The sequence below is a fragment of the Carica papaya genome, chromosome 7, assembly GCF_054855325.1.
Source record: "Carica papaya isolate Zhongbai chromosome 7, ASM5485532v1, whole genome shotgun sequence".
Lineage (NCBI taxonomy): Eukaryota > Viridiplantae > Streptophyta > Magnoliopsida > Brassicales > Caricaceae > Carica > Carica papaya.
Window position 1 is genome coordinate 10,767,952 of NC_142315.1, and position 22,799 is coordinate 10,790,750.

The 22,799-nt window shown below is 35.3% G+C and overlaps 3 protein-coding genes across 6 annotated transcripts; 2 read left to right on the top strand and 1 right to left on the bottom strand.

Moving 5' to 3' along the window:
• The first annotated feature begins 1,835 nt into the window (after positions 1-1,835).
• LOC110812044 (O-Glycosyl hydrolases family 17 protein) lies at positions 1,836-3,793 on the top strand. The gene is made up of 2 exons (XM_022038704.2): positions 1,836-2,382; positions 2,452-3,793. Exons 1-2 carry the CDS (start codon positions 2,048-2,050, stop codon positions 3,587-3,589), a joined length of 1,473 nt encoding a protein of 490 aa, XP_021894396.1. The 5' UTR covers positions 1,836-2,047; the 3' UTR covers positions 3,590-3,793.
• A 687-nt stretch (positions 3,794-4,480) lies between these two features.
• On the top strand, positions 4,481-9,437 carry LOC110812049 (Haloacid dehalogenase-like hydrolase (HAD) superfamily protein). 3 transcript variants are annotated; one of them, XM_022038708.2, is made up of 7 exons: positions 4,482-4,787; positions 4,992-5,553; positions 6,199-6,296; positions 7,494-7,518; positions 8,428-8,548; positions 8,638-8,772; positions 8,972-9,437. In XM_022038708.2, exons 2-7 carry the CDS (start codon positions 5,097-5,099, stop codon positions 9,171-9,173), a joined length of 1,038 nt encoding a protein of 345 aa, XP_021894400.1. In that variant the 5' UTR covers positions 4,482-4,787; positions 4,992-5,096; the 3' UTR covers positions 9,174-9,437. The 3 variants fall into 3 exon arrangements, with proteins under 3 accessions (XP_088064564.1, XP_021894400.1, XP_021894399.1); XM_022038707.2 differs by having other exon boundaries at positions 4,482-5,553; XM_088208438.1 differs by lacking the exon at positions 6,199-6,296 and having other exon boundaries at positions 4,481-5,553; positions 7,462-7,518.
• A 322-nt stretch (positions 9,438-9,759) lies between these two features.
• On the bottom strand, positions 9,760-21,888 carry LOC110812057 (lysine-ketoglutarate reductase/saccharopine dehydrogenase bifunctional enzyme). Of its 2 annotated transcripts, none has more exons than XM_022038724.2 (25): positions 21,632-21,888; positions 20,884-21,142; positions 20,704-20,790; positions 20,495-20,624; positions 20,214-20,387; positions 19,822-19,904; positions 19,308-19,424; positions 19,129-19,204; positions 18,276-18,447; positions 17,336-17,432; positions 17,030-17,196; positions 16,776-16,833; positions 16,450-16,590; positions 15,407-15,754; positions 15,084-15,164; positions 14,605-14,670; positions 13,759-13,876; positions 12,862-12,991; positions 12,282-12,361; positions 11,202-11,360; positions 10,820-11,057; positions 10,551-10,659; positions 10,288-10,446; positions 10,139-10,208; positions 9,760-10,040 (listed from the first exon to the last, which is right to left on the bottom strand). In XM_022038724.2, the coding sequence occupies exons 2-25, from the start codon at positions 21,130-21,132 to the stop codon at positions 9,964-9,966; spliced, it is 3,186 nt and encodes a 1,061-aa protein (XP_021894416.1). In that variant the 5' UTR covers positions 21,133-21,142; positions 21,632-21,888; the 3' UTR covers positions 9,760-9,963. The 2 variants fall into 2 exon arrangements, with proteins under 2 accessions (XP_021894416.1, XP_021894415.1); XM_022038723.2 differs by having other exon boundaries at positions 20,884-21,555.
• Between the last annotated feature and the right edge of the window lie 911 nt (positions 21,889-22,799).

Genomic DNA, 22,799 nt, shown 5'->3' on the forward strand with positions numbered 1-22,799 from the left:
GATAATCAGTAAAAATAATTTTAAAAAATTAAATTAATAAACTGTAGTCATCTAATTGATTAGACTGTTGTCCTAAAACCAAAATACCACGTTATTGAATTTTTTTTCTTCTCTCACTATTCACACATTTTATATCTCCTGATTCCCTATCCAATACATCTTTTTGTCCATCAATGCATGTTTCTTCCTTAATAAGTTCATTATATTTTCACTTTCTTATTGTACTTTAAAAAATGATGACTTCCAAAAATGTTGGTGTTAAATTTGCTTATAGATTTGGGCATGTCAATTTGTTAAGAGCTGCTCATCTTGGACTTTTATATGACGTTAATAAAGGAGATTACATAAAAATGCTTTGTAGCTCAGGCTGAGTCAATTGGTCCAACAAATATCACGAGACAAAAGTAATTGCACTAAAGGAATTGATAAGTCATTGGTGAGAGATCATAACTATTCTTCTATGATATTTAAAATTGATAAACTACAAAATCCATTCAAGGTTGTTTTTTAATGAATTGTCACGAATGTTAGTGGCTCAAGCTCTTTTTACAAAGTAACTATATGTTTGAATCATAATATTAGTATCATGGTGAGGCTTTAAATTCTTTCTTTTAAGTCTTCACATGAGAAGAAATCTTTCAAAGTTGGTGTTGCTACGGAAGGATTAGAATATCCAATATCTGCATCTGAAGATTTGTATAATTTGTCTTTTTTTTTTTATAACGATAAATTATAGTAATTTTTTTCTTTAATTTCTTTTATCTTATCTATTCATGTTAGAACTGTTGAAATCAGTTTCATAATTTATTTATTGTTTAGATTTATGCGAATAACAAAATAAAAATAAACACTCGAATCGGAATCAAAATTGAAGTTAAAACAGGGGCATAACAAAGGTTTATTATTCACCTTGCATAGTGGAAAAATGTGACAAAATCTTATAATAATGTGTTTTAATTCTAAAGTTTAAAATACCAATAATTAACATCCATTTTTTATATATTGGAGCCATGAATAGGGTTTTGGAAATAAGCAACCCAACAATTCAAGTCACGGTATAATAATGCAGTAGAAGCTTTTTTGCTGAGAGTACTATATGTATATGTATATGTATATGAATTTTAGTTCCCAACTTAGTTCTAAGAAATTATGTGATATTTGAGTTTGAAGTTAGGTTTTTGAAAATAAATCAGAATTTATTCCTTATGTAGATTTTAGGTAAAATTTACCTACGAGAGACGGTCGGTAAAAAATTTTTTAAAAAGTTCAATTAGAAAATTGTAGTCCTCCAACTAACTTATTGATCTACCATTATCCTAAAACTAAAAAAATTGAGTTATTGAATAGTTTTTTCTTCTCTCACAAATCACACTTTTTATGATTAAATTCTATTTACTAATAAATTAAATAATAATATAATACGATATATATATATAATTTTAATTTGTAAGTTATAATTTAACAACAACGTTTCAAGATTTAAAAATCTAAGTTGTTGTCTCTAGCAAATCGGTTTCATATTTTCCAATTAGTAATTCCTCCTGTTATATTCTATTTTATCTTTTTTTTTTATAATAATAATTGTAATAATTATTTTAATTTGTAAGTTATAATTTAACAACAAATTTACCAATTTAATTAAATTAAGTTAATGAAGTGTATGCTGAATATTGCTTTCTACTTGGAGAATATCTGAATTTGATTTTTGCCACAAAAAAAAAAAAAAAAGAGATGTTAAAAGAAAGTAGATTTCTGGGTTAAGAAAAAAGGTTGAAAGGTATATAAAACTTGCAGAATATATATGCTTACTTTTCCCTTCGACGACAAGTCAGAAGATCCAATAGAGCTTTATGTTGGATGATGATTCAATTGGGTTTTGCCTTGGAATCTGCTTCCTTTCTTCCTTCTCCTTTTCCTTGTAACAAAAACAAAACACTCCTACCTTTCTTTTCTTTTCTTTTCCCCCGAACACACACCCACGTTTACATTTTTAAGTTTATATACTAGACCTGGTTAAAGAAAACAAAGCATATATGTGAAAAACCAAATGGGTTTGCTTTCCAAGTTGATATGGTTGTTGTTGGTGCTGTGGTGGTCCGCCGAGGGTGTGATGGGTCTGGGCTGCAACTGGGGAGTCCAATCAACCCATCCTCTTCCTCCCAACATCGTCGTAAAACTGTTGAAGGATAATGGTTTTAATAAGGTCAAGCTGTTTGAAGCTGAACGTGGTGCCCTAAAAGCTCTCGGCAGATCCGGCATTCAGGTCATGGTTGGTATTCCCAATGACCTCCTTGCACCTATCGCAACAAGTCTCTCATTTGCTGAGAATTGGGTTCAACAGAACGTCTCCCATTATATCTCTACTTACGGCACTGATATAAGGTCTATATAATTACCCTTGTAATCTTTAATTCTTTATATATGTATATCTTCAACTCTTTCTGTTCATAGGTACGTAGCTGTGGGAAATGAACCATTCCTCAAGACTTACAAAGACACGTTCCTCCAGACAACTTTTCCTGCTCTTCAAAATATTCAAGCAGCTCTTATAAAAGCTGGTTTAGGAAGGCAAGTCAAGGTGACTGTACCACTCAATGCAGATGTTTATCAGACCGATAATGGCTTACCCTCTGGTGGGAACTTCCGGTCCGACATTCATGACCTCATGATCTCCATTGTAAAGTTTCTGAGTGATAACGCTGCTCCATTAACCATCAACATTTACCCCTTCCTCAGCCTTAACGCCGATCCTCATTTCCCCAGAGAATATGCTTTTTTCAATGGCTCAGCAGCTCCTGTTGTTGATGGTTCCATTGCTTACACCAATGTTTTTGAAGCCAACTTTGATACTCTCATCTCTGCTCTTGAAAAAAATGGCTTCTCTAAACTTCCGGTCATCGTCGGCGAGGTGGGTTGGCCGACGGACGGCGACCCAAGTGCTAATACGGACAATGCTCAAAGATTTAACCAAGGACTTATCAATCGGATCATTCAAGGTCAAGGTACTCCAAAACGTCCAAACCCACCTGACATCTATCTTTTTGGACTAGTTGATGAAGATAACAAGAGTATTCAGCCAGGAAACTTTGAGCGTCACTGGGGGATTTTCTACTACGATGGAAGCATCAAATACTCATTGGATTTGGGAAGTGGAAGAAGCTTAGCATCTGCGAAAGGCGTAAAGTATTTGAGCAGACAATGGTGTGTAATGTCACCTGAGGCGAGTATTACAGACCCGGCTTTGGCAGGGGGTATAAGCTATGCTTGCCAGTATGCGGATTGTACGAGTCTTAGTTATGGATCTTCTTGTGGTTCTTTAGATGTTCGGAGAAATGCGTCTTATGCTTTCAATGTGTTTTATCAGACGGTGGATCAACGACGGGGTTCTTGTTCGTTTTCTAACTTGTCGACGATCACCACCGTTGATCCATCTCAGGCGCCTTGCCGGTTTGGGATCATGATCGATCTGGGAAAGCACGAGGTGGTGACTGCGAATGCGGCAGCGGAGACAAGAACAATAAGGCAGCGAGATTCAATCGTGGGTCTGATCATGTTTGTGTTGATGTTGATTATTAGAGATATTTCATGAGATCTGTTTTTAAGATCTGAAATCCTCCATACATGCATCGCTTTTGCTCGTTATTTTGAATGTCTCCTTGTTCATAACTCGCTGTAATACTAGTCATGAATAGGGTTACGTTTCTCTTTCAGCAATTCTTTTCTTGCTTGAATATGAAATATTATATATAAAGTGGTGTGTGTGTGTGTGTATATAAATATACATAAGCACTAATTGCGTGGTGTAAAGAATTATCCAAAATAATTAAAAAAAAATTGATTTGCCAAAAAAAGTGTGTAACTAAGAAGACAAGATGTATAGTGTTAGAGTTGTATTTAACTATATGATTAAAAATTATAATCAAGCATTACAATTATATTAATTATCTGATAAAAAAAAATACTACTAAAATTGAAATTGATTAATTAAAAGTCTTACTAGGAACGTAATAAAAAAATTATACCAAAATTGTCTGATTGAAAATTAATCAATAATTTTTTTAATCGTTAATGAAGTTTTTACATAATTAACTTAATATAAACTTTTAAAAAAATAATTACATAAAATTTTTACAAATCCCTAGCAGACCAAAAGTTGTATGATTATTATTATTTTTCAAATGTGACAAATGACATTGACATTTTTAAAACATGTGGCACTGATGTATCACTAGAATTTATTTATTTTTTTATTATTTAAAAAATAATATTTGATATTCCTAAGTAATTAAATAATAATATTTAAATTTAAAAAATCGCCAAAAACTTAACGTTGGATTTGCTTGTCCATGCAATTAAAAAAAAAAAAAAAAAGTGTTTTTAAAGAATATGATAGATCATGAAATTCGTACCCGACCCAACTGGATATCCGACCCGACACATGCGAGTCCGCAGACCCTACTTGCATATTCGTTTGCTGAATCTCTCTTCTGTATCTTTTCTTTCTGCAACTTTTCTCCGCCATTTCCTTTTCTTGTCTCCTAATTTTCTTCTCCCAAATTTTTAATTCCCATTAACCAGAAATAAGCATTTCTGCTAATATTCTCTTCCAAATTCCATCATCCGTTCATTAATTAATAATAAAATTCAAACCAAATTAGATATTCTATTTTTATGCTTTATTTATTTATTTATTTTGCGGCAAGAGAGAGATTATAAGGTGGCTTGCCGCGCCTCCCTCTCTTTTCTCCTCCAACGAATACATTATAGTTTCAGTCTCAAAATCATTGGTTAGGGTTTTCTTTAAATCCCTGCGAAATCTTCTCTTTATGTTTTTTTAAAACTTTCTTTCCCATTTCTTTTAAGGCGCTGCTGTTGGTGCGCCGACTAATGATGGAAATCGTCATTGCTTTGTATTTCTACAGTCATCATTATTTGTCTGTAAATTCTTGCTCCTGATTAATTTCTATCTTTACTTTTCTTTCCGGGATCAGATTTTCGGTTCAGTATCTGGCTTTTCCCACGATCTTGGAGTAGATACCCAACCAGAAAGAGAATTTATAAGTGTTAATGTTGGAAGCTGAATGTGAAAATTCGTTATGTTAAATAGGCAAACCAAGATTCGTTTATTCTTCAATCAAATCCCAAACCTCAATACCCAGTCTCTCATGTCTTGTTACTTCACCGGTAACGAGCCCTTCCTCAAGGGATTTTTCCACTCTGCAACCAGTGACCAACCCCTATGTCACCCATTTCTCACGAAAATAGCGTCTCTCAGAACTTGCGGCAGCAGCAATGGTGGGTTTAGGATCAACGGCAAGCCCCCGGGATTATCTATAAAAGGCTGCTTTGATTCTCAGAAGATGAGCGATCAAAAGGCACAGGCTGCAGCCTTGGCTCCACACCGGCCGTTGATGCGGGATTTGGAGATTGGGGTTATACAGGAGCGCACTGAAACGAAATTGGTCAATGGGCACGGGGCCTGCCAACGAGGAAACCCCCTTCGGTTTGCCCCTGACCACGAAAAGCTCGTCGTTGCCGTTGATGTTGATGAGGGTATTTTCTGATTCGTATTTTCCTAATTAACATTCTTCGTGTTGGTTATTAATTTATATGTAGTTTTGGAAAAATCTGCCAAGACTTGACAGTTTTATATTCGATTTCAGCTAAAGTTCGTGACTTGACAGTTTGGATGTATTTTTTTTAATATGAGCATACTTGAAGTGTTTCTGTTCGGGATCTTTTAGCTGTTTTTTTAGTGCTAATATAAATGACTAGCGAAAAAAAAAAGTTATAGTATTTATGAAATGTCAATTCACCTTAAGTTTGGTTAGCTCTGTCCTCAAATTTGAAAATCTGGTTGACACCAAAATGCTTATTGTGAGACGTGACTTCAAGTTTATTTTATATTTTAGTTAAGTGTCCATACAGGTTAGCTTACGCCAAAATTTAGCTGGTGTGACACCAGCAAGATGATAATTCTGATACATGGCTTGATAATCATTTCGTTTAGCCGGTTTCTTCTGGGTGTTGATAGTAGTTTTTATGCATTCACATGCATTATGGTCATCAGTGCATTGATTCTTGCACACGGCCTGTTCTTGTAGCTGATTTTGTCTCTTTTTCAGCCATCTTCAGTTGCTCTTTTTTGATGCTGTGTTTACTTTATTTACATTCTGTCTTTGCTTTAATGGGAAGCAGTTTTAGGAGATTTCATATCAGCTCTCAACAGATTTATTGCGGATCGTTACTCTTTGAATCATTCCGTTTCAGAATACCATGTTTACGAGTTTTTCAAGGTACTATGGACTAGCATCTTCTTTAGTTTTTCATTATCCAGTAACAGGTAAAAGTATTTTATAGTCAGCTCTTATCAGCTTTAAAGCTAGTGACTGGTAAAATGTGCCAAGGTAGGATCCTGCATGTACCTGTCATGTGGTATTGTACTCGCTTGGGTTAGCGTGCATGAGTGTGGCTTTGGCATTACCTTCTCTTTCTCCCAAATAAATGACCAACCACGCGTGTAATTTGCTTGAATTTAAGTGATGCTGCTAGAAATTTCTTGTGGGCTACGAGTGCTTGCATCTCACTTGGAAAGTAGATGGAACTGCCAATTGTAGGAACATAAGAAGGCTTAGTTTCTCGTTATGTTTGGATTGAGAAAAGTGAAGAGAAAGGAAAGGAATGGAAAGAAAAGGATACTAATAATCTTTTCACTTGTTTGGATTAAAATAGTAGAAGAAAGGAGAGGATGGCAAGCATCCTTCTGAATTAGGGGAAGAGAATGGGAAAGCAAAAGATTTAGCCTTAACTGCCTAACTTATCACTATATATATGGGTAAAAACTTGATAATTACATTCATGCAAAGTATTATGGACTGATTTTTTGAAGTTAATCTTCCATTTTCTTTACAATGTTAAATACTTTTCCATCTTTTCCTTCAAAAACCACTTGTTTCCTTTCTCCTAAATTTCTTAACTCGTAGCCATATAATGTTTTAAAGATTTGACAATGTATCCGGCTGGAGTTGTTTATCCATTTCATTGGTGCTTCATATTGTAACTGAGATCTCAAATTTCACTGGTGCATAGAGCAGGCTAGTGCGTCTGAGCTTTCCTGTACCAAATAACTCTCTGGGAGATTTTGTGATTTTTTGCATTGCACTTATTCCATTTAGCTTGTAACTGAGCTTTTAGAAGGTTGACACTGTGTATTTTATAGAGATTTTTTGTGTACTATAATGCTGATATGAGCAGAACTTATTTGGAAGGAATTCTTATGGAAATTTGTGCCTAGGGGTTATCTCATAAATGATATCTTCATATTTAGGTCTCTGCCTTGGGTTTTCACCTTACCTATGTTCTTGTTAATCCAATGTATACCTTATTGGTTCCATTATTTCTACTGATGATGCCATTAAAACATATTTACCTCTTTCCAAAATAATTAAATAATTGATTCAGGTATCCTAACAGATCCGTTCTTTTTGTCACAGATATGGAACTGCTCGCGTGATGAAGGTATCATTTCTGTCTCCATTTGCTTTGACTGTCTTTGATTTCAGGCTTGTTGCACACACGAGAACAGTGGTGTTTGAAGATGAACAATTACCATTGAGCATGATAGGCTTGATTTTATGTCTGAAATCTGTAATCAGTCAGTCTTTTGTCAACTGTTAGAGTGATTCAAGGCTATATGTTTTTGCTCGTCACAGTTGATGAAAGATTAAATGAATTGCAATTTGGCTTTTAATACCTGATTCACAAGCCTGGGTCATACAATTTTTGACTGCATGAGTGTCAATGGATCTCAAGAACATTGTCCTTGGATTTAAGTAATTGACTGCATGGGTGTCAATGGATCTCAAGATCATTGTCCTTGGATTTAAGTAATTGACTGCATGGGTGTCAATTTTTTACTCTATAGGTGTCAGTTGATCTTCTCTCATAACTGGAAGCAGAATTTTGAATTTTGTTTCTTCCTCTATCCTGGTATTTACACTCAGATTGCAAATGGTTTTGGAATCAATATTTTCCTTGGATGGTAGTTGGTTTGTTAATCATTAAACACTACCTTGGCTGCCTTTGAAGTGATGTTGACAGCACCAGGTTTTCAGTGATGAAAATTTTACTTTGAAAGGAGAGGAATAGAAGGGTTTTTGAGGGGATAGACTCTTCTGAGAGAATTAGGGACACGTGGTTCCAGACTCTCTTAACTTTGATGAGGATTTAGGAACCTTATTACATTTTGGTTTACTTGTAAAGTTTATTTTTTCTTGTAATCAGTTTGCACCTTGTTGTCTTTGTTAGTATATTGCTTCTTTCTCTTCTTAAAAAATGATAAAATTTTACTTGTTGCAAGAATGTGGTGTTATTAGAATTTGTTTAAGTGTTATTAGAATTTGTAAATTAATTTTTGTCTTATGACAGCTGCTGTCCGTGTTCATGAGTTCTACAAGACATCATATTTTAAGAAAGGTATCCACCCCATCCCAGGAGCTTGGCAGGCGCTTCATAAGCTGTCAAGATGTTGCAACCTATCAGTTGTGACGTATGTATGCTTGGTATATTTACCTTTCAGTGTGCAGAAACAATTTAATCGTGAAGATTAAGCAGATCTTTTGATGTATGTATGAATAGATCTCGGCAAAATGCAATCAAGGAACACACAGTTGAGTGGATTGAGAGGCATTTTCCAGGACTTTTTCGAGAGATTCACTTTGGCAACCACTTTGCCATAGATGGAGAGTCTAGACCAAAGTCAGAAATATGCAGGTATACCATTAACCTCGTTGCATTGTCAAAGAGTCAAAACATGTGCTTTACTTTACCTCCAAAGTTATTATGGTGTTTTAAGTGCAAATAACCATCCCTAGAGTGGAGATCCCCTGAAAAACTCGTGAATGAGCTTAATAAAATAAGTAGGTGCAGAAAAGTGGCGCTGACTGGTGTTTTTTGATGATTTGGACGGCAGATCCTTTGGAGCAAAGGTTCTGATAGACGACAATCCGAGATATGCAATTGAATGTGCAGAAATTGGAATCAGGGTTCTTCTGTTTGATTATGAGAACTCCTATCCTTGGTGCAAGACAGAGTCCGTTCATCAACATCCCCTGGTAACAAAAGTGCATAACTGGGAGGAAGTGGAGCGGCAAATACTTTCCTGGGTTCAATAATTTATGAACAACAGTGGAGACCATCACTTGATGAAGATATACTAGAAATTGATTCTTACTCTCTATTACTACATTTGATGGTGGCCAAAAATGCTTTAGGTTTACACATAGGGGCCGTGGTTTATTTATTTATTTTTCCCCTTTTTTTTTTGGCTTAAGAGTAGACCACCCACGGAGGAACTAGTCAGATATATCCACGGAATCAGGTGTGATTGCAGCAGTGCCACAAATATGAAGAAGAAAAAGGTTTTGATATTTTCCTAATTTTGGAAACCAGCCATTTTCTTTACGCTCTTAAAATTGCTATTCTAATTTATTTTCAGTCAGTAAAATCCTTATTCAACCCTTTATAACTCGTATATATAAAATGTTAAAATACTCATCACACTCGCACGCATACACATAACTCAGTCAAACGTGCTTGTTCTTATAGCAGTTTTGATGGTTATATATCTGGTTTTTATTTGTTGAGTTTAATTTTAAATAGTAAAAAAGGATGTTTGAGGTTTTGGTTAAAAATGAATGAAGGTATAATAAGTTGATATTTTGAACTTCAAAGACTAAAAAAATAATTTAAAAGCAAAAATAAAAATTGACGGCTAGTATTTATACTCTAATTATCAGACAGCAAACAGAAAGAAAACCCCTAACCACAAGCATCATTAAGACCAGGATGGCACTTTCTAATGCGCTTCATATGCTTCATTTGCACCAAACTTGAAGATAATTATTTTCTGTACATCCAACTTCCCAAACAACAATTACAACTCTTGCCTTTGAACATCATGAGTCAGAATATGGTTGAAGGTGGAGATCCTTCTGTCCTTTCCATCAACTTGATGCCATAAGCTTGCAACATATCCAGTGCTGCATCATCATCACCAACTATGGTCAGTGCCGAGAAAATACATAATAGCTATTTCCCTGCTGTTGCAGGATAAATCTATCTAGCACATTGCAGTTACCTGGTATGTAAACTTCAGGTTCAATAGGTCTTAACACACCTCGACTTTTGATCTTATCTACGAGTATTAGCTGCAACAGTTGAAATTATAAAAGCGGTTTAGTTCAGTTCAAAGCATTTTCTTGGAAAATGTGTAATGGCAATATGTACCAGAGCTCCAATTGCTGCTGGAATCCCAACTGTGAGTGCCATAGCAGTCCTCATTTTCCCATTACTCTTCCCAATCTCCACTAATGTGGCTGTGTGCTTTTCTGTGTTTTTGCTATCTGGGAAATCTACTTCTATTTCATGATGCAAAAGCACCATATCCTGATGATTAATCGAACCAATGGGGTAAATCTTTTTCCATAATTTAAGCATTTCTATTGAAATTTCACAAGAACCTGAGAAACCAACACTGACGATTCCTATACCTGTTCTGTGCTCGCATATGCCAGCCTTTTTTCCATGCAAAGGCAGGTGACAGCAAATGCACATCGACAGGAAGCAGGAATTTTTGTCTGCTCGTTAAGTCCCAAATATCTGCGGACATGACAGGAAACAATTCAATCTACTAACTTGTTGGATTGCCTAGAGCTATAAGCACCAAGTTCATAGTTTTGAGATCAAATGTTGCCTGGCTTGACCAGTTTTCACAATCTATTTGCACATAAAAAGCTCAGTCCTGTCAAGGAGCACTCACACAATAGTTTTAGCAGCCTTTACTGCATTCGCTTGCTCTTTGCAATGTCCAAGTGTGGAAATCCTTTCACTTATCTCCTTCTCTCCAATTAGAGCTCCAGCCGAATCCTGATTAGCAATTTTGAGAAGCTCATAAAGGAACTTTTGAAATGTGGGCCTTGCTCCATGTGTAAGAATTGGATGAGGTTCAGTATCAAATAGACCAATTCTTGCTAGTGTTGCCATTGTTTCACTAAACCCTGAACAAGTTTTTGAGAGAGAAGTTTCAAAAAAATGCAGTCGAAATCCAAATAAGGAGATACGCCGGAGGTCTACATTGATAACCATCAAGTGAAATAGTTTAGCTAAATATAGCTGAACACAAAATGCAATGAACACTGTACCTTCATAGCGGAGCGTTCCACGGAAAATGGTAGATGCTTCATGTTCTATTCCATATAGTTCCCCATAAACAAGAGAATTGCGATTTGGAAGACATTCCAATGCAAATGCTGGAAGATCAGGTAGTCGGTATTTTTTGGCCGAATCATAAAGGCTGTCTCCTGAAAATTGGCAAATATCAAGCCACAGCAAAATCAAAAGAGAAAAAGAAAAGACAATGATAATTGTAACTAAGAGAATATTTTTTGAGCTCTAAAGAATGGTAAGGCAAATACACAGAAGTAAAATCGAAAAAAAGGACAGTAATAATAGTAACTGAAGAGAAAATACTGTTTTAAGTTGAAGGATGATAAGGCAAGTATTCTGTATTAGTACCATCTTTTTGGGAGCAATAACATACCACATTACCATTAGTAGCCCTAATAAGAAACTTATGACGTGGAGTGGTCTGAGATTTTCATGTTAGCAGTAAAAGTTATATGCAGAGATACTAGCGGGAAACTAGAATATCACCCAAAAAGAGAGAAAACATAAAGGATGTGCAGATCATATCTGAAGACTACTTAGCAGCAGAGTATCAACAATGTTAATATTGAATCAAGGGCGCCCATTCTGAAGATCCATTCTCAAGGGGAAAGAGAAGATTCCATACAAACGAAACATGAGGTGATGAAAGGGAACCAAAACAAAAAAATTGATAAAGAAGCACATTTAGAGCACATGCATAACTATTGTATGCATAGAAAGATGACTTTAAATCAAGAAGGTTGTTCCATGTGTATACAATCCCACCACTTATGGTCAAGAAAGTTTTTTCTTTTATATTCCAACTGAACAACTTCCACAAGGTTTACCATCAAGGGCAGTACTGAAACATTATTAAGGATGACATCGATCTATACATGGTAACTGAAGTTGGACAGAAGCATGCACTATTCTGTGCTGCTGCCAGCCAGTGATTTCGGCCCACACCATCTCATCCCCCCACCCCACCCCCAAAAAAAAGCCTGGGCCTCACCTCACCCAAAAAACAAAGGAAAAAGAGAGAGAGAAAATAAACTTCTCTGGTAACAGAAACTCACCATCAACATGCACAGTTTCGCCATGAGATCTATAGGTGGCAGGGTTTCGTCCAGCTCGGATAGCTCCAGCAGGATTCCAACTGGAAAATAGATAACAGTGTCAATGACAGCTAAGAGTCCACTTGCAAATAGAGGCAAGAGGGAGCATTAAGTTAGCACGGCAAAGATTTGACAAAATATATATGTTTGTCTCTAGAATTTTTGCAAATAATATTTATTTTCTTGAACGTTTTCAGGAAATTCCTGTAAGTTTCACTGCTTTGTTTGCAAAGTGAGGTGGAGCACATAACTTTCCATGCTATGAAATAATAGAGCAACAACTGCATGATAATGTAAAGAAAACTTTATGCAGTTTTAGGTTCTCAGTTTGTTCAAACATCATTAATCTGAGTCATTTCAGTTTGGTCAATGTTCAGTCTATATTAACAGCTGATCACTTATATCATATCCTAAGCGTTCCTCAAATCCTTAAAAGAGATAGGGTGCAGGGGAACTGGGGAAAGGGGAGAGATTTTTCTATATGATAAGTCTCAAGAAGGGCATGATTTTTAAGTGTAATCCCTGGAGTTTAAAAAAGTACCTAAATTTGTAACCTAATGGATTATTTGCAGCTGCTGGCGATGGAAGTCCCCCACAGTAGGAAGTAAAAGACTTTATTTTCCCTTTGCGAACATGTGCTTGGTTGATCATTTTCATTGCCATCATATGATCTGAAAAGCATCTTCAATAGTTGTTGATCAAGATAAGCACTAAGGTTGACTAAAACATATAAAAAAAATTAATTTCATGTTAATTCCATGGGAAGTTTAGAAGAGGGCATTGATGGAGTAAAAAAACAAAAAAGTGCGAAAGCAGCAATTAAAGTGGAAAGAAAAAGGGAAATATTTCAGTTGGTTGAAATCATGCACAGATCCTTTGTATTTTTTAAATCCCATCTCACTTTTATTTTTTAAACTTTGTTTCCCTTTTTGTAATACTCACATTTTGCTTTTGTATAAACATATATAACTGAGAAAAAGGAACTCACATTTGTCGACAATTAGATAAGGTTTTATTGTTGCTAGCAACTTCAGAAAGAATTGGACATAAAATAGTCGCCATATCAATACATAAAAAATTGTATTAAATATAGAAATTTTGAATATCAAATTTCAAGATTGATGTATGGAAAACTGAGCCAAACGTCCATCTCAGATAAAGGGGAGGTGGTTCTTATTGGTAAAAAGGAGGGAAGCTCAGTTGACATATATGCACCAGAGCAGCAGACTGAAAAACCACAATGTTGAGACACTGAAAATAGATATCATCTTTTTTATTTTTCTTGTAAGTTTTTTCTTTTTCTTATTGCAGTGAAAAATTTTTATTATCAAAGAAATTCATAAAGTTTAAAGGTAACGAAGATAAAAAGGAGAAGAAGTAATAGTATACATGTCAACCTATTTGAGAAAAAGGTTGGTAATTTAGGGTATAAACAAACCTATTCCAGGGTCCAATCCCATCTCTCCTAGAATTGTAATCCCAGCACTCTTGGCCTCATCATCTAGCTTGGACATGGAGTCATCCACATAGCTTGCGGTCACAAGATGTGTTTTTAGCTGCACAAACCGACATTTTCATCTTCTTAACTGGACCCAAGGAAAACCTCTTTTAATCAGACTTGTAAAACAACATATAGATTCAGAAAATGAAAAACTATAATGCATTTGGTAAAATCCTGTTTTATGTCCTCTTAGGTCTTATCATAATTTATATATTTGATGCATGATAAATCAAATTTGCTCATATCTCTAATTCCAAAAGCATACATTTTGTACTTCCAGCTGCTAAGGATAACGGAAATATATAACTTGAATTGGACATGAAGTTGGGTTGGAATTCGAACATTAGTTTTATTTAAAATTTTATCCTATTTGTACTGTATTCCCGTCCCTATTTCATGGAATGAGAATTTGAACTAAATTCAATGTAAAATATTTTCATGTAGAAATTGAGTTTTAAGTTTGGGTAACAAATGCCTACCTTGGACTAAACTAGTAAAACAGGACACACTGATTGGCCATTGCACACATTTTGTACAAGCAGGATATTTTTATCTCAAGGATTTAATAAGCAGCTTATTCTGCATCTCATACACTACCCAGATTTCTCACAACTGTTTGTAAACTCAATTTCTAGTTATTGTCAATTATAAAGTATATTTTCACCTTTCCAAAATCACAAATACTTGGCATTTCTAGCACGGATCAGAAGCAGGTTTTCTTAGTTTGCAAGTGCACTTAGTTATCCACACTACAAAATAAGAAAGCTGTAAAATGATAACTACCTCAATGCAAGCTTTTGCTATCATGATGTGGAAAGTAGGAGGAAGTAAACTTATAACAACTTCAACCTGCAGATATTCAGGAAAATGATCATTAAAAATAAATATTGATTGCATAAACCTCTGTTTAGTGGCTTGGAATATTAGATGCAATCCCAGACAAGATGACCATCTGGTTATAGATAATGAAAATATGTACTTAAGCATGTTGGTAGCGAAAAGTGGCAAATAAAATGTCTCTTATTTCAAGCAGAAACGTGTCACCTGTTCATATTATTAAACAGGCAAATGTGTCATCCATTCGTATCCATGTGTTAGTACATCAGAACATGTTGGATGCTCAGTTATGTTTCATATCATCATTAAAGATATTCAGATCTTTAGAATTGCCCAGAATCTTTCAATATAAGAATTGTTTCAAAGCAATTGCCAAAATATCCTCCCACATTTCAGCCTAAGATATACAATGTTGAAGACTATACCTGAGAAATATACTTACGAAGACTTCCGATATCTGAAACATCAAGCTGAGTCGCTGTTGCATTTGGAATACCTTCAATTGTCTGCAATAGATTTTTCAGTGTTAGAATAACAATTTCAATCATAACAAAAAAGTAGACAACTGAATGTAAATGTGCACATACTTATAATTGGAGTAAATATGACCACACACATTTAGATATTTGCTATCTTAATAATAATAAAATCTCTGGTCCTTTAAAGGGAAGCAATGATTTTCCCAGCAGAATAATCCAAAGGAACCTAGAACTTGAAAAACTTTTATAGCTATTTTGCTCAATCATACCTCTTCTGCATCCTTAAGGTAGAGAGATGCAACAAGAACTTGAACATCAATCTGCTCTTCAAAAATAGTTTCCAGACACTTTTTGTACAAGTGGCGAGATGAACTGCTACCAATCAATGCTAAGAGCTCAGCAGCTGGTTGACAGACCCGGCCTGCACCTAGAATTAGAACTGCCACTTTCTTTTTCGGGTCAGATTCTTCCATGCTTCCACTCTTTTGGACTTTACCAACCTTCAAGGAGATCCTATTTGCTTCTTTAATTGGAGTTTCATAATTTTCACTTTTATTAGCAAGAGAAGTTAAAGAATCAACAATTTGGTCGAGAAGTGCCTTGTCATCTGCACTGACCTGTCCAAAACATTTCATTTGGAGATAATTAGTCATGGAACCCTAGTCCCTTGCAGAAAATCAAAACTTGAACACAAAGAAGACACCAAGAAATACAGAAACAGAAGCAGATCAGAACTATCCAATAATTTTCACAAGATTGTGTATCAGAAGATATGTACAAATAACATACTGCAAGAAGGCACACAATTCAAAATGGATCAATGATTGAGAAATTATTATTTGAATGTTCTACAGATGAGGAATCTTGAGGACTCTTGGCTATGTTTGGTTCAAAAGGATAATTACATGGAAGGAAAATAGGAATATAATACAAATAAAACAAAAGTGCAGCCAGAATAGTATTTTGTCCCCTATCTAGTAAAATAAGAATATAAATCCATCACCATTGAATTAAATATAGAAGTAGGACCAGTTCAATTATGAAAATAATGAAATTACAATCCTGTCCTATATATGAAGTAAATAAGACCAAGGAATGGAATGAGAACAGAACAGGGACTGAACCAAACATGCTGCTAATGCTTTCTTTTATTTTGTATCCCAAATGACCTTAATATGAATTACAAACAACTTATTCTCAAACCTAATGGAAGTATGAAATATTCTGCCAAAATTGTCCGAGTCTTATATAAACATGTTACAAGCCACACAGTTCCTATTCCTAAAAGAAAATGAACTGCTGGTTTTCTTACTTCAAGTTCTGAGTATGACATAGCATTAGTACTCTGGCCCACTTGGCACTTAATGAGATGAAAGGAGCCACCTGCTGATTCAATTATATCTAGAGCCTCATTTATCAGAAACTGATCAAATAAGTGTCCGCTTAAAGATACCTGTCAATTGTAAATTAATAAGCAATGTTAAGTAGTGGATAATGTAGCCAGTACAAGCATTAGAAAACTTGATCAACAAAACAAAATGACATCACATTAACATCAACTGTAACACGTGAGATCTCCATATTCATATGGTATGAATGAAGAGAATGACCACCTATAGTAAAATTAACAAAACCTACCAAAATATTATATTTTTTCTTGCCCGAGTAGCCATTCACAAGTTTATCTGAGCTATATCTGCAAATAACAAAGGAAATCATGCTTATTACCTAAAGAAGTTAAAGCAATATAAACAAACCTATTTTGCAAATATTCTCTTGCCGAGCAGAAAGTTTAGTCAACAAAATTCTTGCCCTGAAATTTTCAAGACATGTATGCAATGCATATAAATAATCAATAAATAAAGGAATTTTATATGGAATCAGGAACTTACTCTGCATCGGAGTTCCGCATACGTGGAATGTATTCATATAAGGATGTTAGCACTCCTCGATGGGCTATGCAAGCTCTCCTTAGATGTGCCGGTAACTCTGTAATGTCTATTGTAGAAGCCAATCTACCAATAAATTGGGAGAGAATGTCTCCAAAATGTTGGGAAGCCTTTCCACAATTAAATGAGATAGAAATGTCAATAAGAAAATTAACCATGTATCCTCTCTCACAACATCCTAATCTGTTGTCCACAGAGAAACATAATGCATATTATGTAAAGAAATAAACTTGATCAAGAGTACCACACCTCTTTTGCAAACTCGGTAGGAAGAATGTCAACAGCCAAACATATTATACCATTGCCCTCCATGTCATGGCAGTAAGAGTTAATCAAAGGGTCATACCTAAAAGCCAAGCAGGATTGAACAGCAAGTCAGAGTCCAAAATACGCATGTGGAGAACCACAAAAAAGGATTGACATTATAAGTCAACTAGAAGCTATGATGAGTTACATGAAAATTTGGTATAATCAATTTAGTTACTCTATCTTCAAGGTGCATGTTTTACCATGTTATTCAATTTAGTGACTCTATCTTAAAGGGGCATGTTTTAACATGTATACTTTGTCATCAAAGTAGCTACATGCAGAAATCATTTTTCCAGTTCCCATAAACAGAACTTTGATCTTCTGCTTTCTCTTCCACTATAAACCAGAGACTTGAAATGCATTCATCTGTATGACTGCTGTTGATGGTTATAGAGAATAAATCTTCCCAGCTCTTAGTGGGATTAGCAATAAGGCAGTCCCTATGATCTTCCTACCTGTTAGACAATGGCATCTTCTAATGCTTGATTTTCTTTGAGCAGGACAATTGTATGAAATTTCAATAGTTAGAATTTCTTGAATAAATTTAATTATTTTTCCACTTGAATACAGTACTTATAATTATTTGAATTCTTTGCACAAGCCCCCTTGTTCTGTAGATCGAAAGGCTCTAAACAGTTTGTTGGATAAAGAACTAAGAGTGATGTGCTCATACAATTGATGGAAATTTGCTATTTTACTGATAGAAACATGCTTTAAGCTATCTCAACCATGATTCCCTGTTCAATTCTTCTCAACAATATATTTTCTATCGTTGGCATCAAGAAAAAATAGAAAATAAAAAGAAAAACTAGATTAGACAAACAAGAAATCCATATCATAATATCTTTGAAAAATGAAACTAAAACTGCTGATCCAATACCTAAAGAAAGGTGAATCAATTGATGTGGTTTGGTTAACAAACTCCATTGAGCCTTCAATATCACAAGTTATATCACAAATTCCAACAAGTGGGCATCCTTTCCTCATTAGATCTTGAAGTTGCTGAGTACTCAACAAACGAGGAAATCTTTTCTCCCAATACATGCAATTAACTGTCAGAAATAAATTTGAACAGTGAAACAAACTGCAGGAGATGCATAATGTCCTTCTTCTTTAACCAACAATTTGTTAAGATTGATCAGTAGTAGTTCTTCTCAGAATGAAATCAGTAAGAAATATTATGTGAAGTATTCAACCAATTTCAACTTTTAGTTGCTGAATATGCAGGTGGCAGTTCATGTGATCACTGACTCATGGAGCTGATGTGATTCTCTGACAAAGCATTTAGTCCAACTGAGCCAAATAAAGCCTTCAGCACATAATCATAGTTGACCCTTGACAGTATATATCATGACTTATTTATATTAATAATAGCTTCCTCCAAAGAATTAAGCATATGAAAACCATTTAAAGTTTATAGCTCATGGGTGAATTTCTTAGGGGAACGTATATGCATGATTATTGAACTCCTTAAGAAAGCCATGTTATTTCACTACTTATTATTTTTTCTTTTTGCTTCATGTAAAACTGCACATGACAGCACTTGAACCCTCACCCTCGTAATGAGTTCAGGAGGTACTTACCAACGAAAACTGGAGTTCATTTTATCATTGCTTATTGTTAGTGTTATCTAAACTGTAGATACCAGTTAGGGAGAATACAAGTACACTATATCCTGCATATACAAGTACCCAACAGCAATGGCAATATCAACAGAAAAAAGTATCACATACCAATGACAGATGCATAAGGGGCTAGCTTTTCATGAAAAATGGGATTATAGTGTTCTGGATGTGCATAGTAGTCAGCCTGGCAAAGAATAAGTACATCAATTTCCAAAAGAAAAGGCAAATGATGAGAATAGCAAAGAGATGGCCAAAGCCAAAATAGAGATTGTGACCATTTTACTTACTTTGTCAAAGACTTTTGTTGGATCTTTGTGTTCAACCATATCTTGGCAAGTCACAACACAACCATACACCTTAAATTCTCTCTTTGCTGCTAGTGCAGATTGAGTGAGACCCCTCGCCTAAGAAAAAGCACAAGCATCAACAAGATTTATCGTGCAAAAAATTCCAACCTGATAAATTTCTCTTTGTTTAGACTGGTTTTCCAACTCTCAAAGCAAATAAACCAATTCAATGTTTGGTGTCCAAGCTATATTCAGGTTTCAAGTTCAAGCTTCTTAAAAAGGCAGTGAAAAGGAACAAGAATTTGAAAACACAACTTTAATATGAGGATATCACATAGGTCGCAAAATGTGTAATATTAATCATGATTCAGTCTCATGTTTCCTTAATTACTATTAGTGATCACCAAATTTCTTCAAACTGGGACTGTGCCACTCAGAACATGAGGAATTTTCTTTTAATATACAGTGTGGAATTTGTTATATCAGTGGTCGTAAATCTAGGACCAAAATTTACCTTTCCAAATAGTTCTGGAAGTCTGCTGGGTTCAACAAAAGTGTGCGGAAGAAGCTTAAATATTTCCTGTGCGCCAACAGATACTGCAGAAAGAAAATAACCTAATTTAGAACCCTATGCAGGCAACATGTATGTTACTTTGATGAATCATTTAAAAAGCTTACAACCAGTACTACATAGAAATAGAGAAAAGAATCTATCCCCAGCAAAGCACAAAAATTCTCTTTTGCATTAATACTCTAAACTGTCAGTTTAAAGTAAAACCATGACCAAGAATTGTGGGTGGAGATTTTAAATTTACAGCAATCCATCTAAACAATAACAGATGATTGAAGGTTCATTAGAAACACAGTGGATGTTCGAGAGAAGATTAGGATGAAATGTTCCGATACCATTTCCTGTGCCAGTGAATATAAAGACTATAGGACATATTCCTGAGGGAAGTCCCAGAGTTGCAATCTCTTCACCCACAGAAATTATAGCAGCTTTAGCAGCAGCCAAGGAAGAATACATATATGATGAACCCAGGGAGAGGAATGGTGTCGAATATCCAAGACTTAGATACCCTGAAAAGTACCAAAGAAGTGAGGAAGTTAAGATCCACTTAGAAACGTATATAAAGGAAGCAATTCACAGGAAAGTTGAATTTAAGGTTGAAGGTAATGGAGCATACGCTGTCCCAATCCGTGTAAGAAATCTATTAAGCCAGCTCTGCCAGCGTATTTACCAAATGCAAGTAATCTTTTTCCTTGGTCCCCAACGATAAGCTCATAGTCATACAGTGACCCCCTCTCTGCTAGAATCTATACACCAAAGGGTCAGAAGAGGCAAAAATAAATCATTTATCTAAAAGAAGAATGTTGTATGCGGAGAAAGTTGTACCTTATCCAACAGAGGCATGTTTTCTTTTTGGGCTTTGTGAGTATGTGAAAAGAAAGCATAAGCTCTATCAGGAAGAATCATCTCCAGCTGCAGCAATTAAAGCCAAACAACCATGTAAACATTCACACTAATTCTTGCTACTTTGAAACTTGGAAGCGAAGAACAGAGGTGGCTCAGTACCTTTGGCTGTTTAATACCCAATATGAGACCACACTGTGACAAGTCATCTGAAATTTCACAGCCAACATCTTCATAGAGGGCGTCATGAAAAATGCGCTTCGTTGATGGCTGTACAATTATGCGGGAAACACCAGTTTTATCCATGCCGCCATGTAGAAGTCGAGCACAATGTGAAGGGGTTAGTGGCACCCTTCTTTCCCATTTGTTGCTGGACTCTGCAAGGACTCCTACTACTCTATTCCCAAGCATGGTGTAACTTCTATTTTTTTTTTTTACAAACAATATTTGTCAGTAGAAACAATTAAGTGACAAAATACTTTTAAACACTCCTGTAAATTTCACGGCACCACTGTGTGGATCGTTAATTGAAAAATTACTGCTCAATCTAACCTTGTAATGATCTAGAACCATCCTTTTCTAGGCCAATTCAAAGAAACTATCACATACGGAAACAGAAATCATAGCCAAAACAAAGCACCTCTCATATAATTTTATCATACTTATTATTTGAATGAAAAAGAAAAGCGCCACACCAGTCGCTGTGTTTCTACATCATTTATCCTCTCGGTTCAAATCCACAAATACAGTTGGAATATTCATGGGAGAGGGTTGACGATTAACCCCAAGTACATCAGTGATGGAAACAAAGGACCAGAGAGTAACATGCAGGAGCTAAAAACGAAATTACTCGCATCAGAAAAAGAGGATGACTCAGAAAATTTGAAATGACGATAGGATGATGACTTACGAGAAGAGAAATGATGAGAAGAATCGAAATCAAGATGCAGAATATGAAGTAAAGTGATGAAATTGTTTTGAACAGAGATGATTCATTCAAGGAATCATGGTAACATATGAAAATTTGCAGGAAATTGAAGAAGGGAAAATCGGTTTTGTTGAAGAAGAAAAGATGGTTTGTATTTGTATGATACGAAGATGCGTGTATATACTGTGAAAGCGACGTGTATGTAATGAAATTATAGTAAGCTCACCGTCCCGCGGAGGGTGCATATGATAAGTTATAAGGACACGTCCCCTATATAGCCAAGAACCCATCGGAGGATCCGTACATTTGGCAATGTTATCCAATCATATAGAGCCACGTGTTTTGAACGTCCGTTGCCTCCACGTCATTGTTGCATTCTGCTTATCCACTGGGCCCCACAATGTAGCTACTCGTAGGAGAAGCCGTCTACGTAATCACGTATTGCGAAAGATATGCATGCCACGTCACCCTTCCTCCACGAGGAAATTGTGACATAAATATTACTTTTTATGACATGTTTTTGTTTTTTTGTTTTTTTTTTGTCTCTTTTAACAGTAACTTCAACATTACCGCTGACGAGGTAGAGGAAGTTTGTAACACAACATCTTTGAAGTAACAATGACCATTTGAAAGTGAAAATGTTTTGAATAATACCAATTTTTTTCAAAAAAATTAAAGTAAATTACTATTTTAGTATTTATGTAACACCCACAAATTTTTTTTGTGGTGATTAAATAATTAGTAAATTTAAATTTTATTAATTTAATTTATTTTAGTATATTTTGTTTTATTTAATTTAGAGAAAAAATAAAAAATAAAAATAAAAAAAAGAAATAAAATTGAAGAAAGATTTAATTAAAAATAATTTTGAAAAAAATAAGTAAAAATTTAGATTCTATAGGTATTTTTGAAAGAAAAATAAAAAAACAAGCGTAAAAACGTAATTTTAGAATGTTTCGTTACGTCAGACGCCGGATCAGCAGCTCTGACCAACCAAGACGCACTAAGTGGCAAAGACGCTGATGCGGGAGGCCACTCGGGGGGCTACGTGGGCGATCCGCATGCCTGCGATCGAACGGTTGAAGTTCGTTCCCGCGCGCACGGATGGCCTGGATGCGCTCTCTCCCAAACGCGATTGAACGGCCAGATT

Bases quoted from the DNA above. Each gene is read 5' to 3' on its own strand.
- LOC110812049 (XM_022038707.2), top strand. From the start codon at position 5,097: ATGTTAAATAGGCAAACCAAGATTCGTTTATTCTTCAATCAAATCCCA. The intron at 5,554-6,198 runs GTATTTTCTGAT...AATGGGAAGCAG, and splicing joins TGCCGTTGATGTTGATGAGG to TTTTAGGAGATTTCATATCA. The intron at 7,519-8,427 runs GTATCATTTCTG...GTCTTATGACAG, and splicing joins GAACTGCTCGCGTGATGAAG to CTGCTGTCCGTGTTCATGAG.
- LOC110812044 (XM_022038704.2), top strand. From the start codon at position 2,048: ATGGGTTTGCTTTCCAAGTTGATATGGTTGTTGTTGGTGCTGTGGTGG. The intron at 2,383-2,451 runs GTCTATATAATT...TTCTGTTCATAG, and splicing joins ACTTACGGCACTGATATAAG to GTACGTAGCTGTGGGAAATG.
- LOC110812057 (XM_022038724.2), bottom strand. From the start codon at position 21,132: ATGCTTGGGAATAGAGTAGTAGGAGTCCTTGCAGAGTCCAGCAACAAA. The intron at 16,591-16,775 runs GTAGGTTTTGTT...TACAATTGACAG, and splicing joins AGAAAAAATATAATATTTTG to GTATCTTTAAGCGGACACTT. The intron at 15,165-15,406 runs GTATGATTGAGC...AATCTATTGCAG, and splicing joins ACCTTAAGGATGCAGAAGAG to ACAATTGAAGGTATTCCAAA.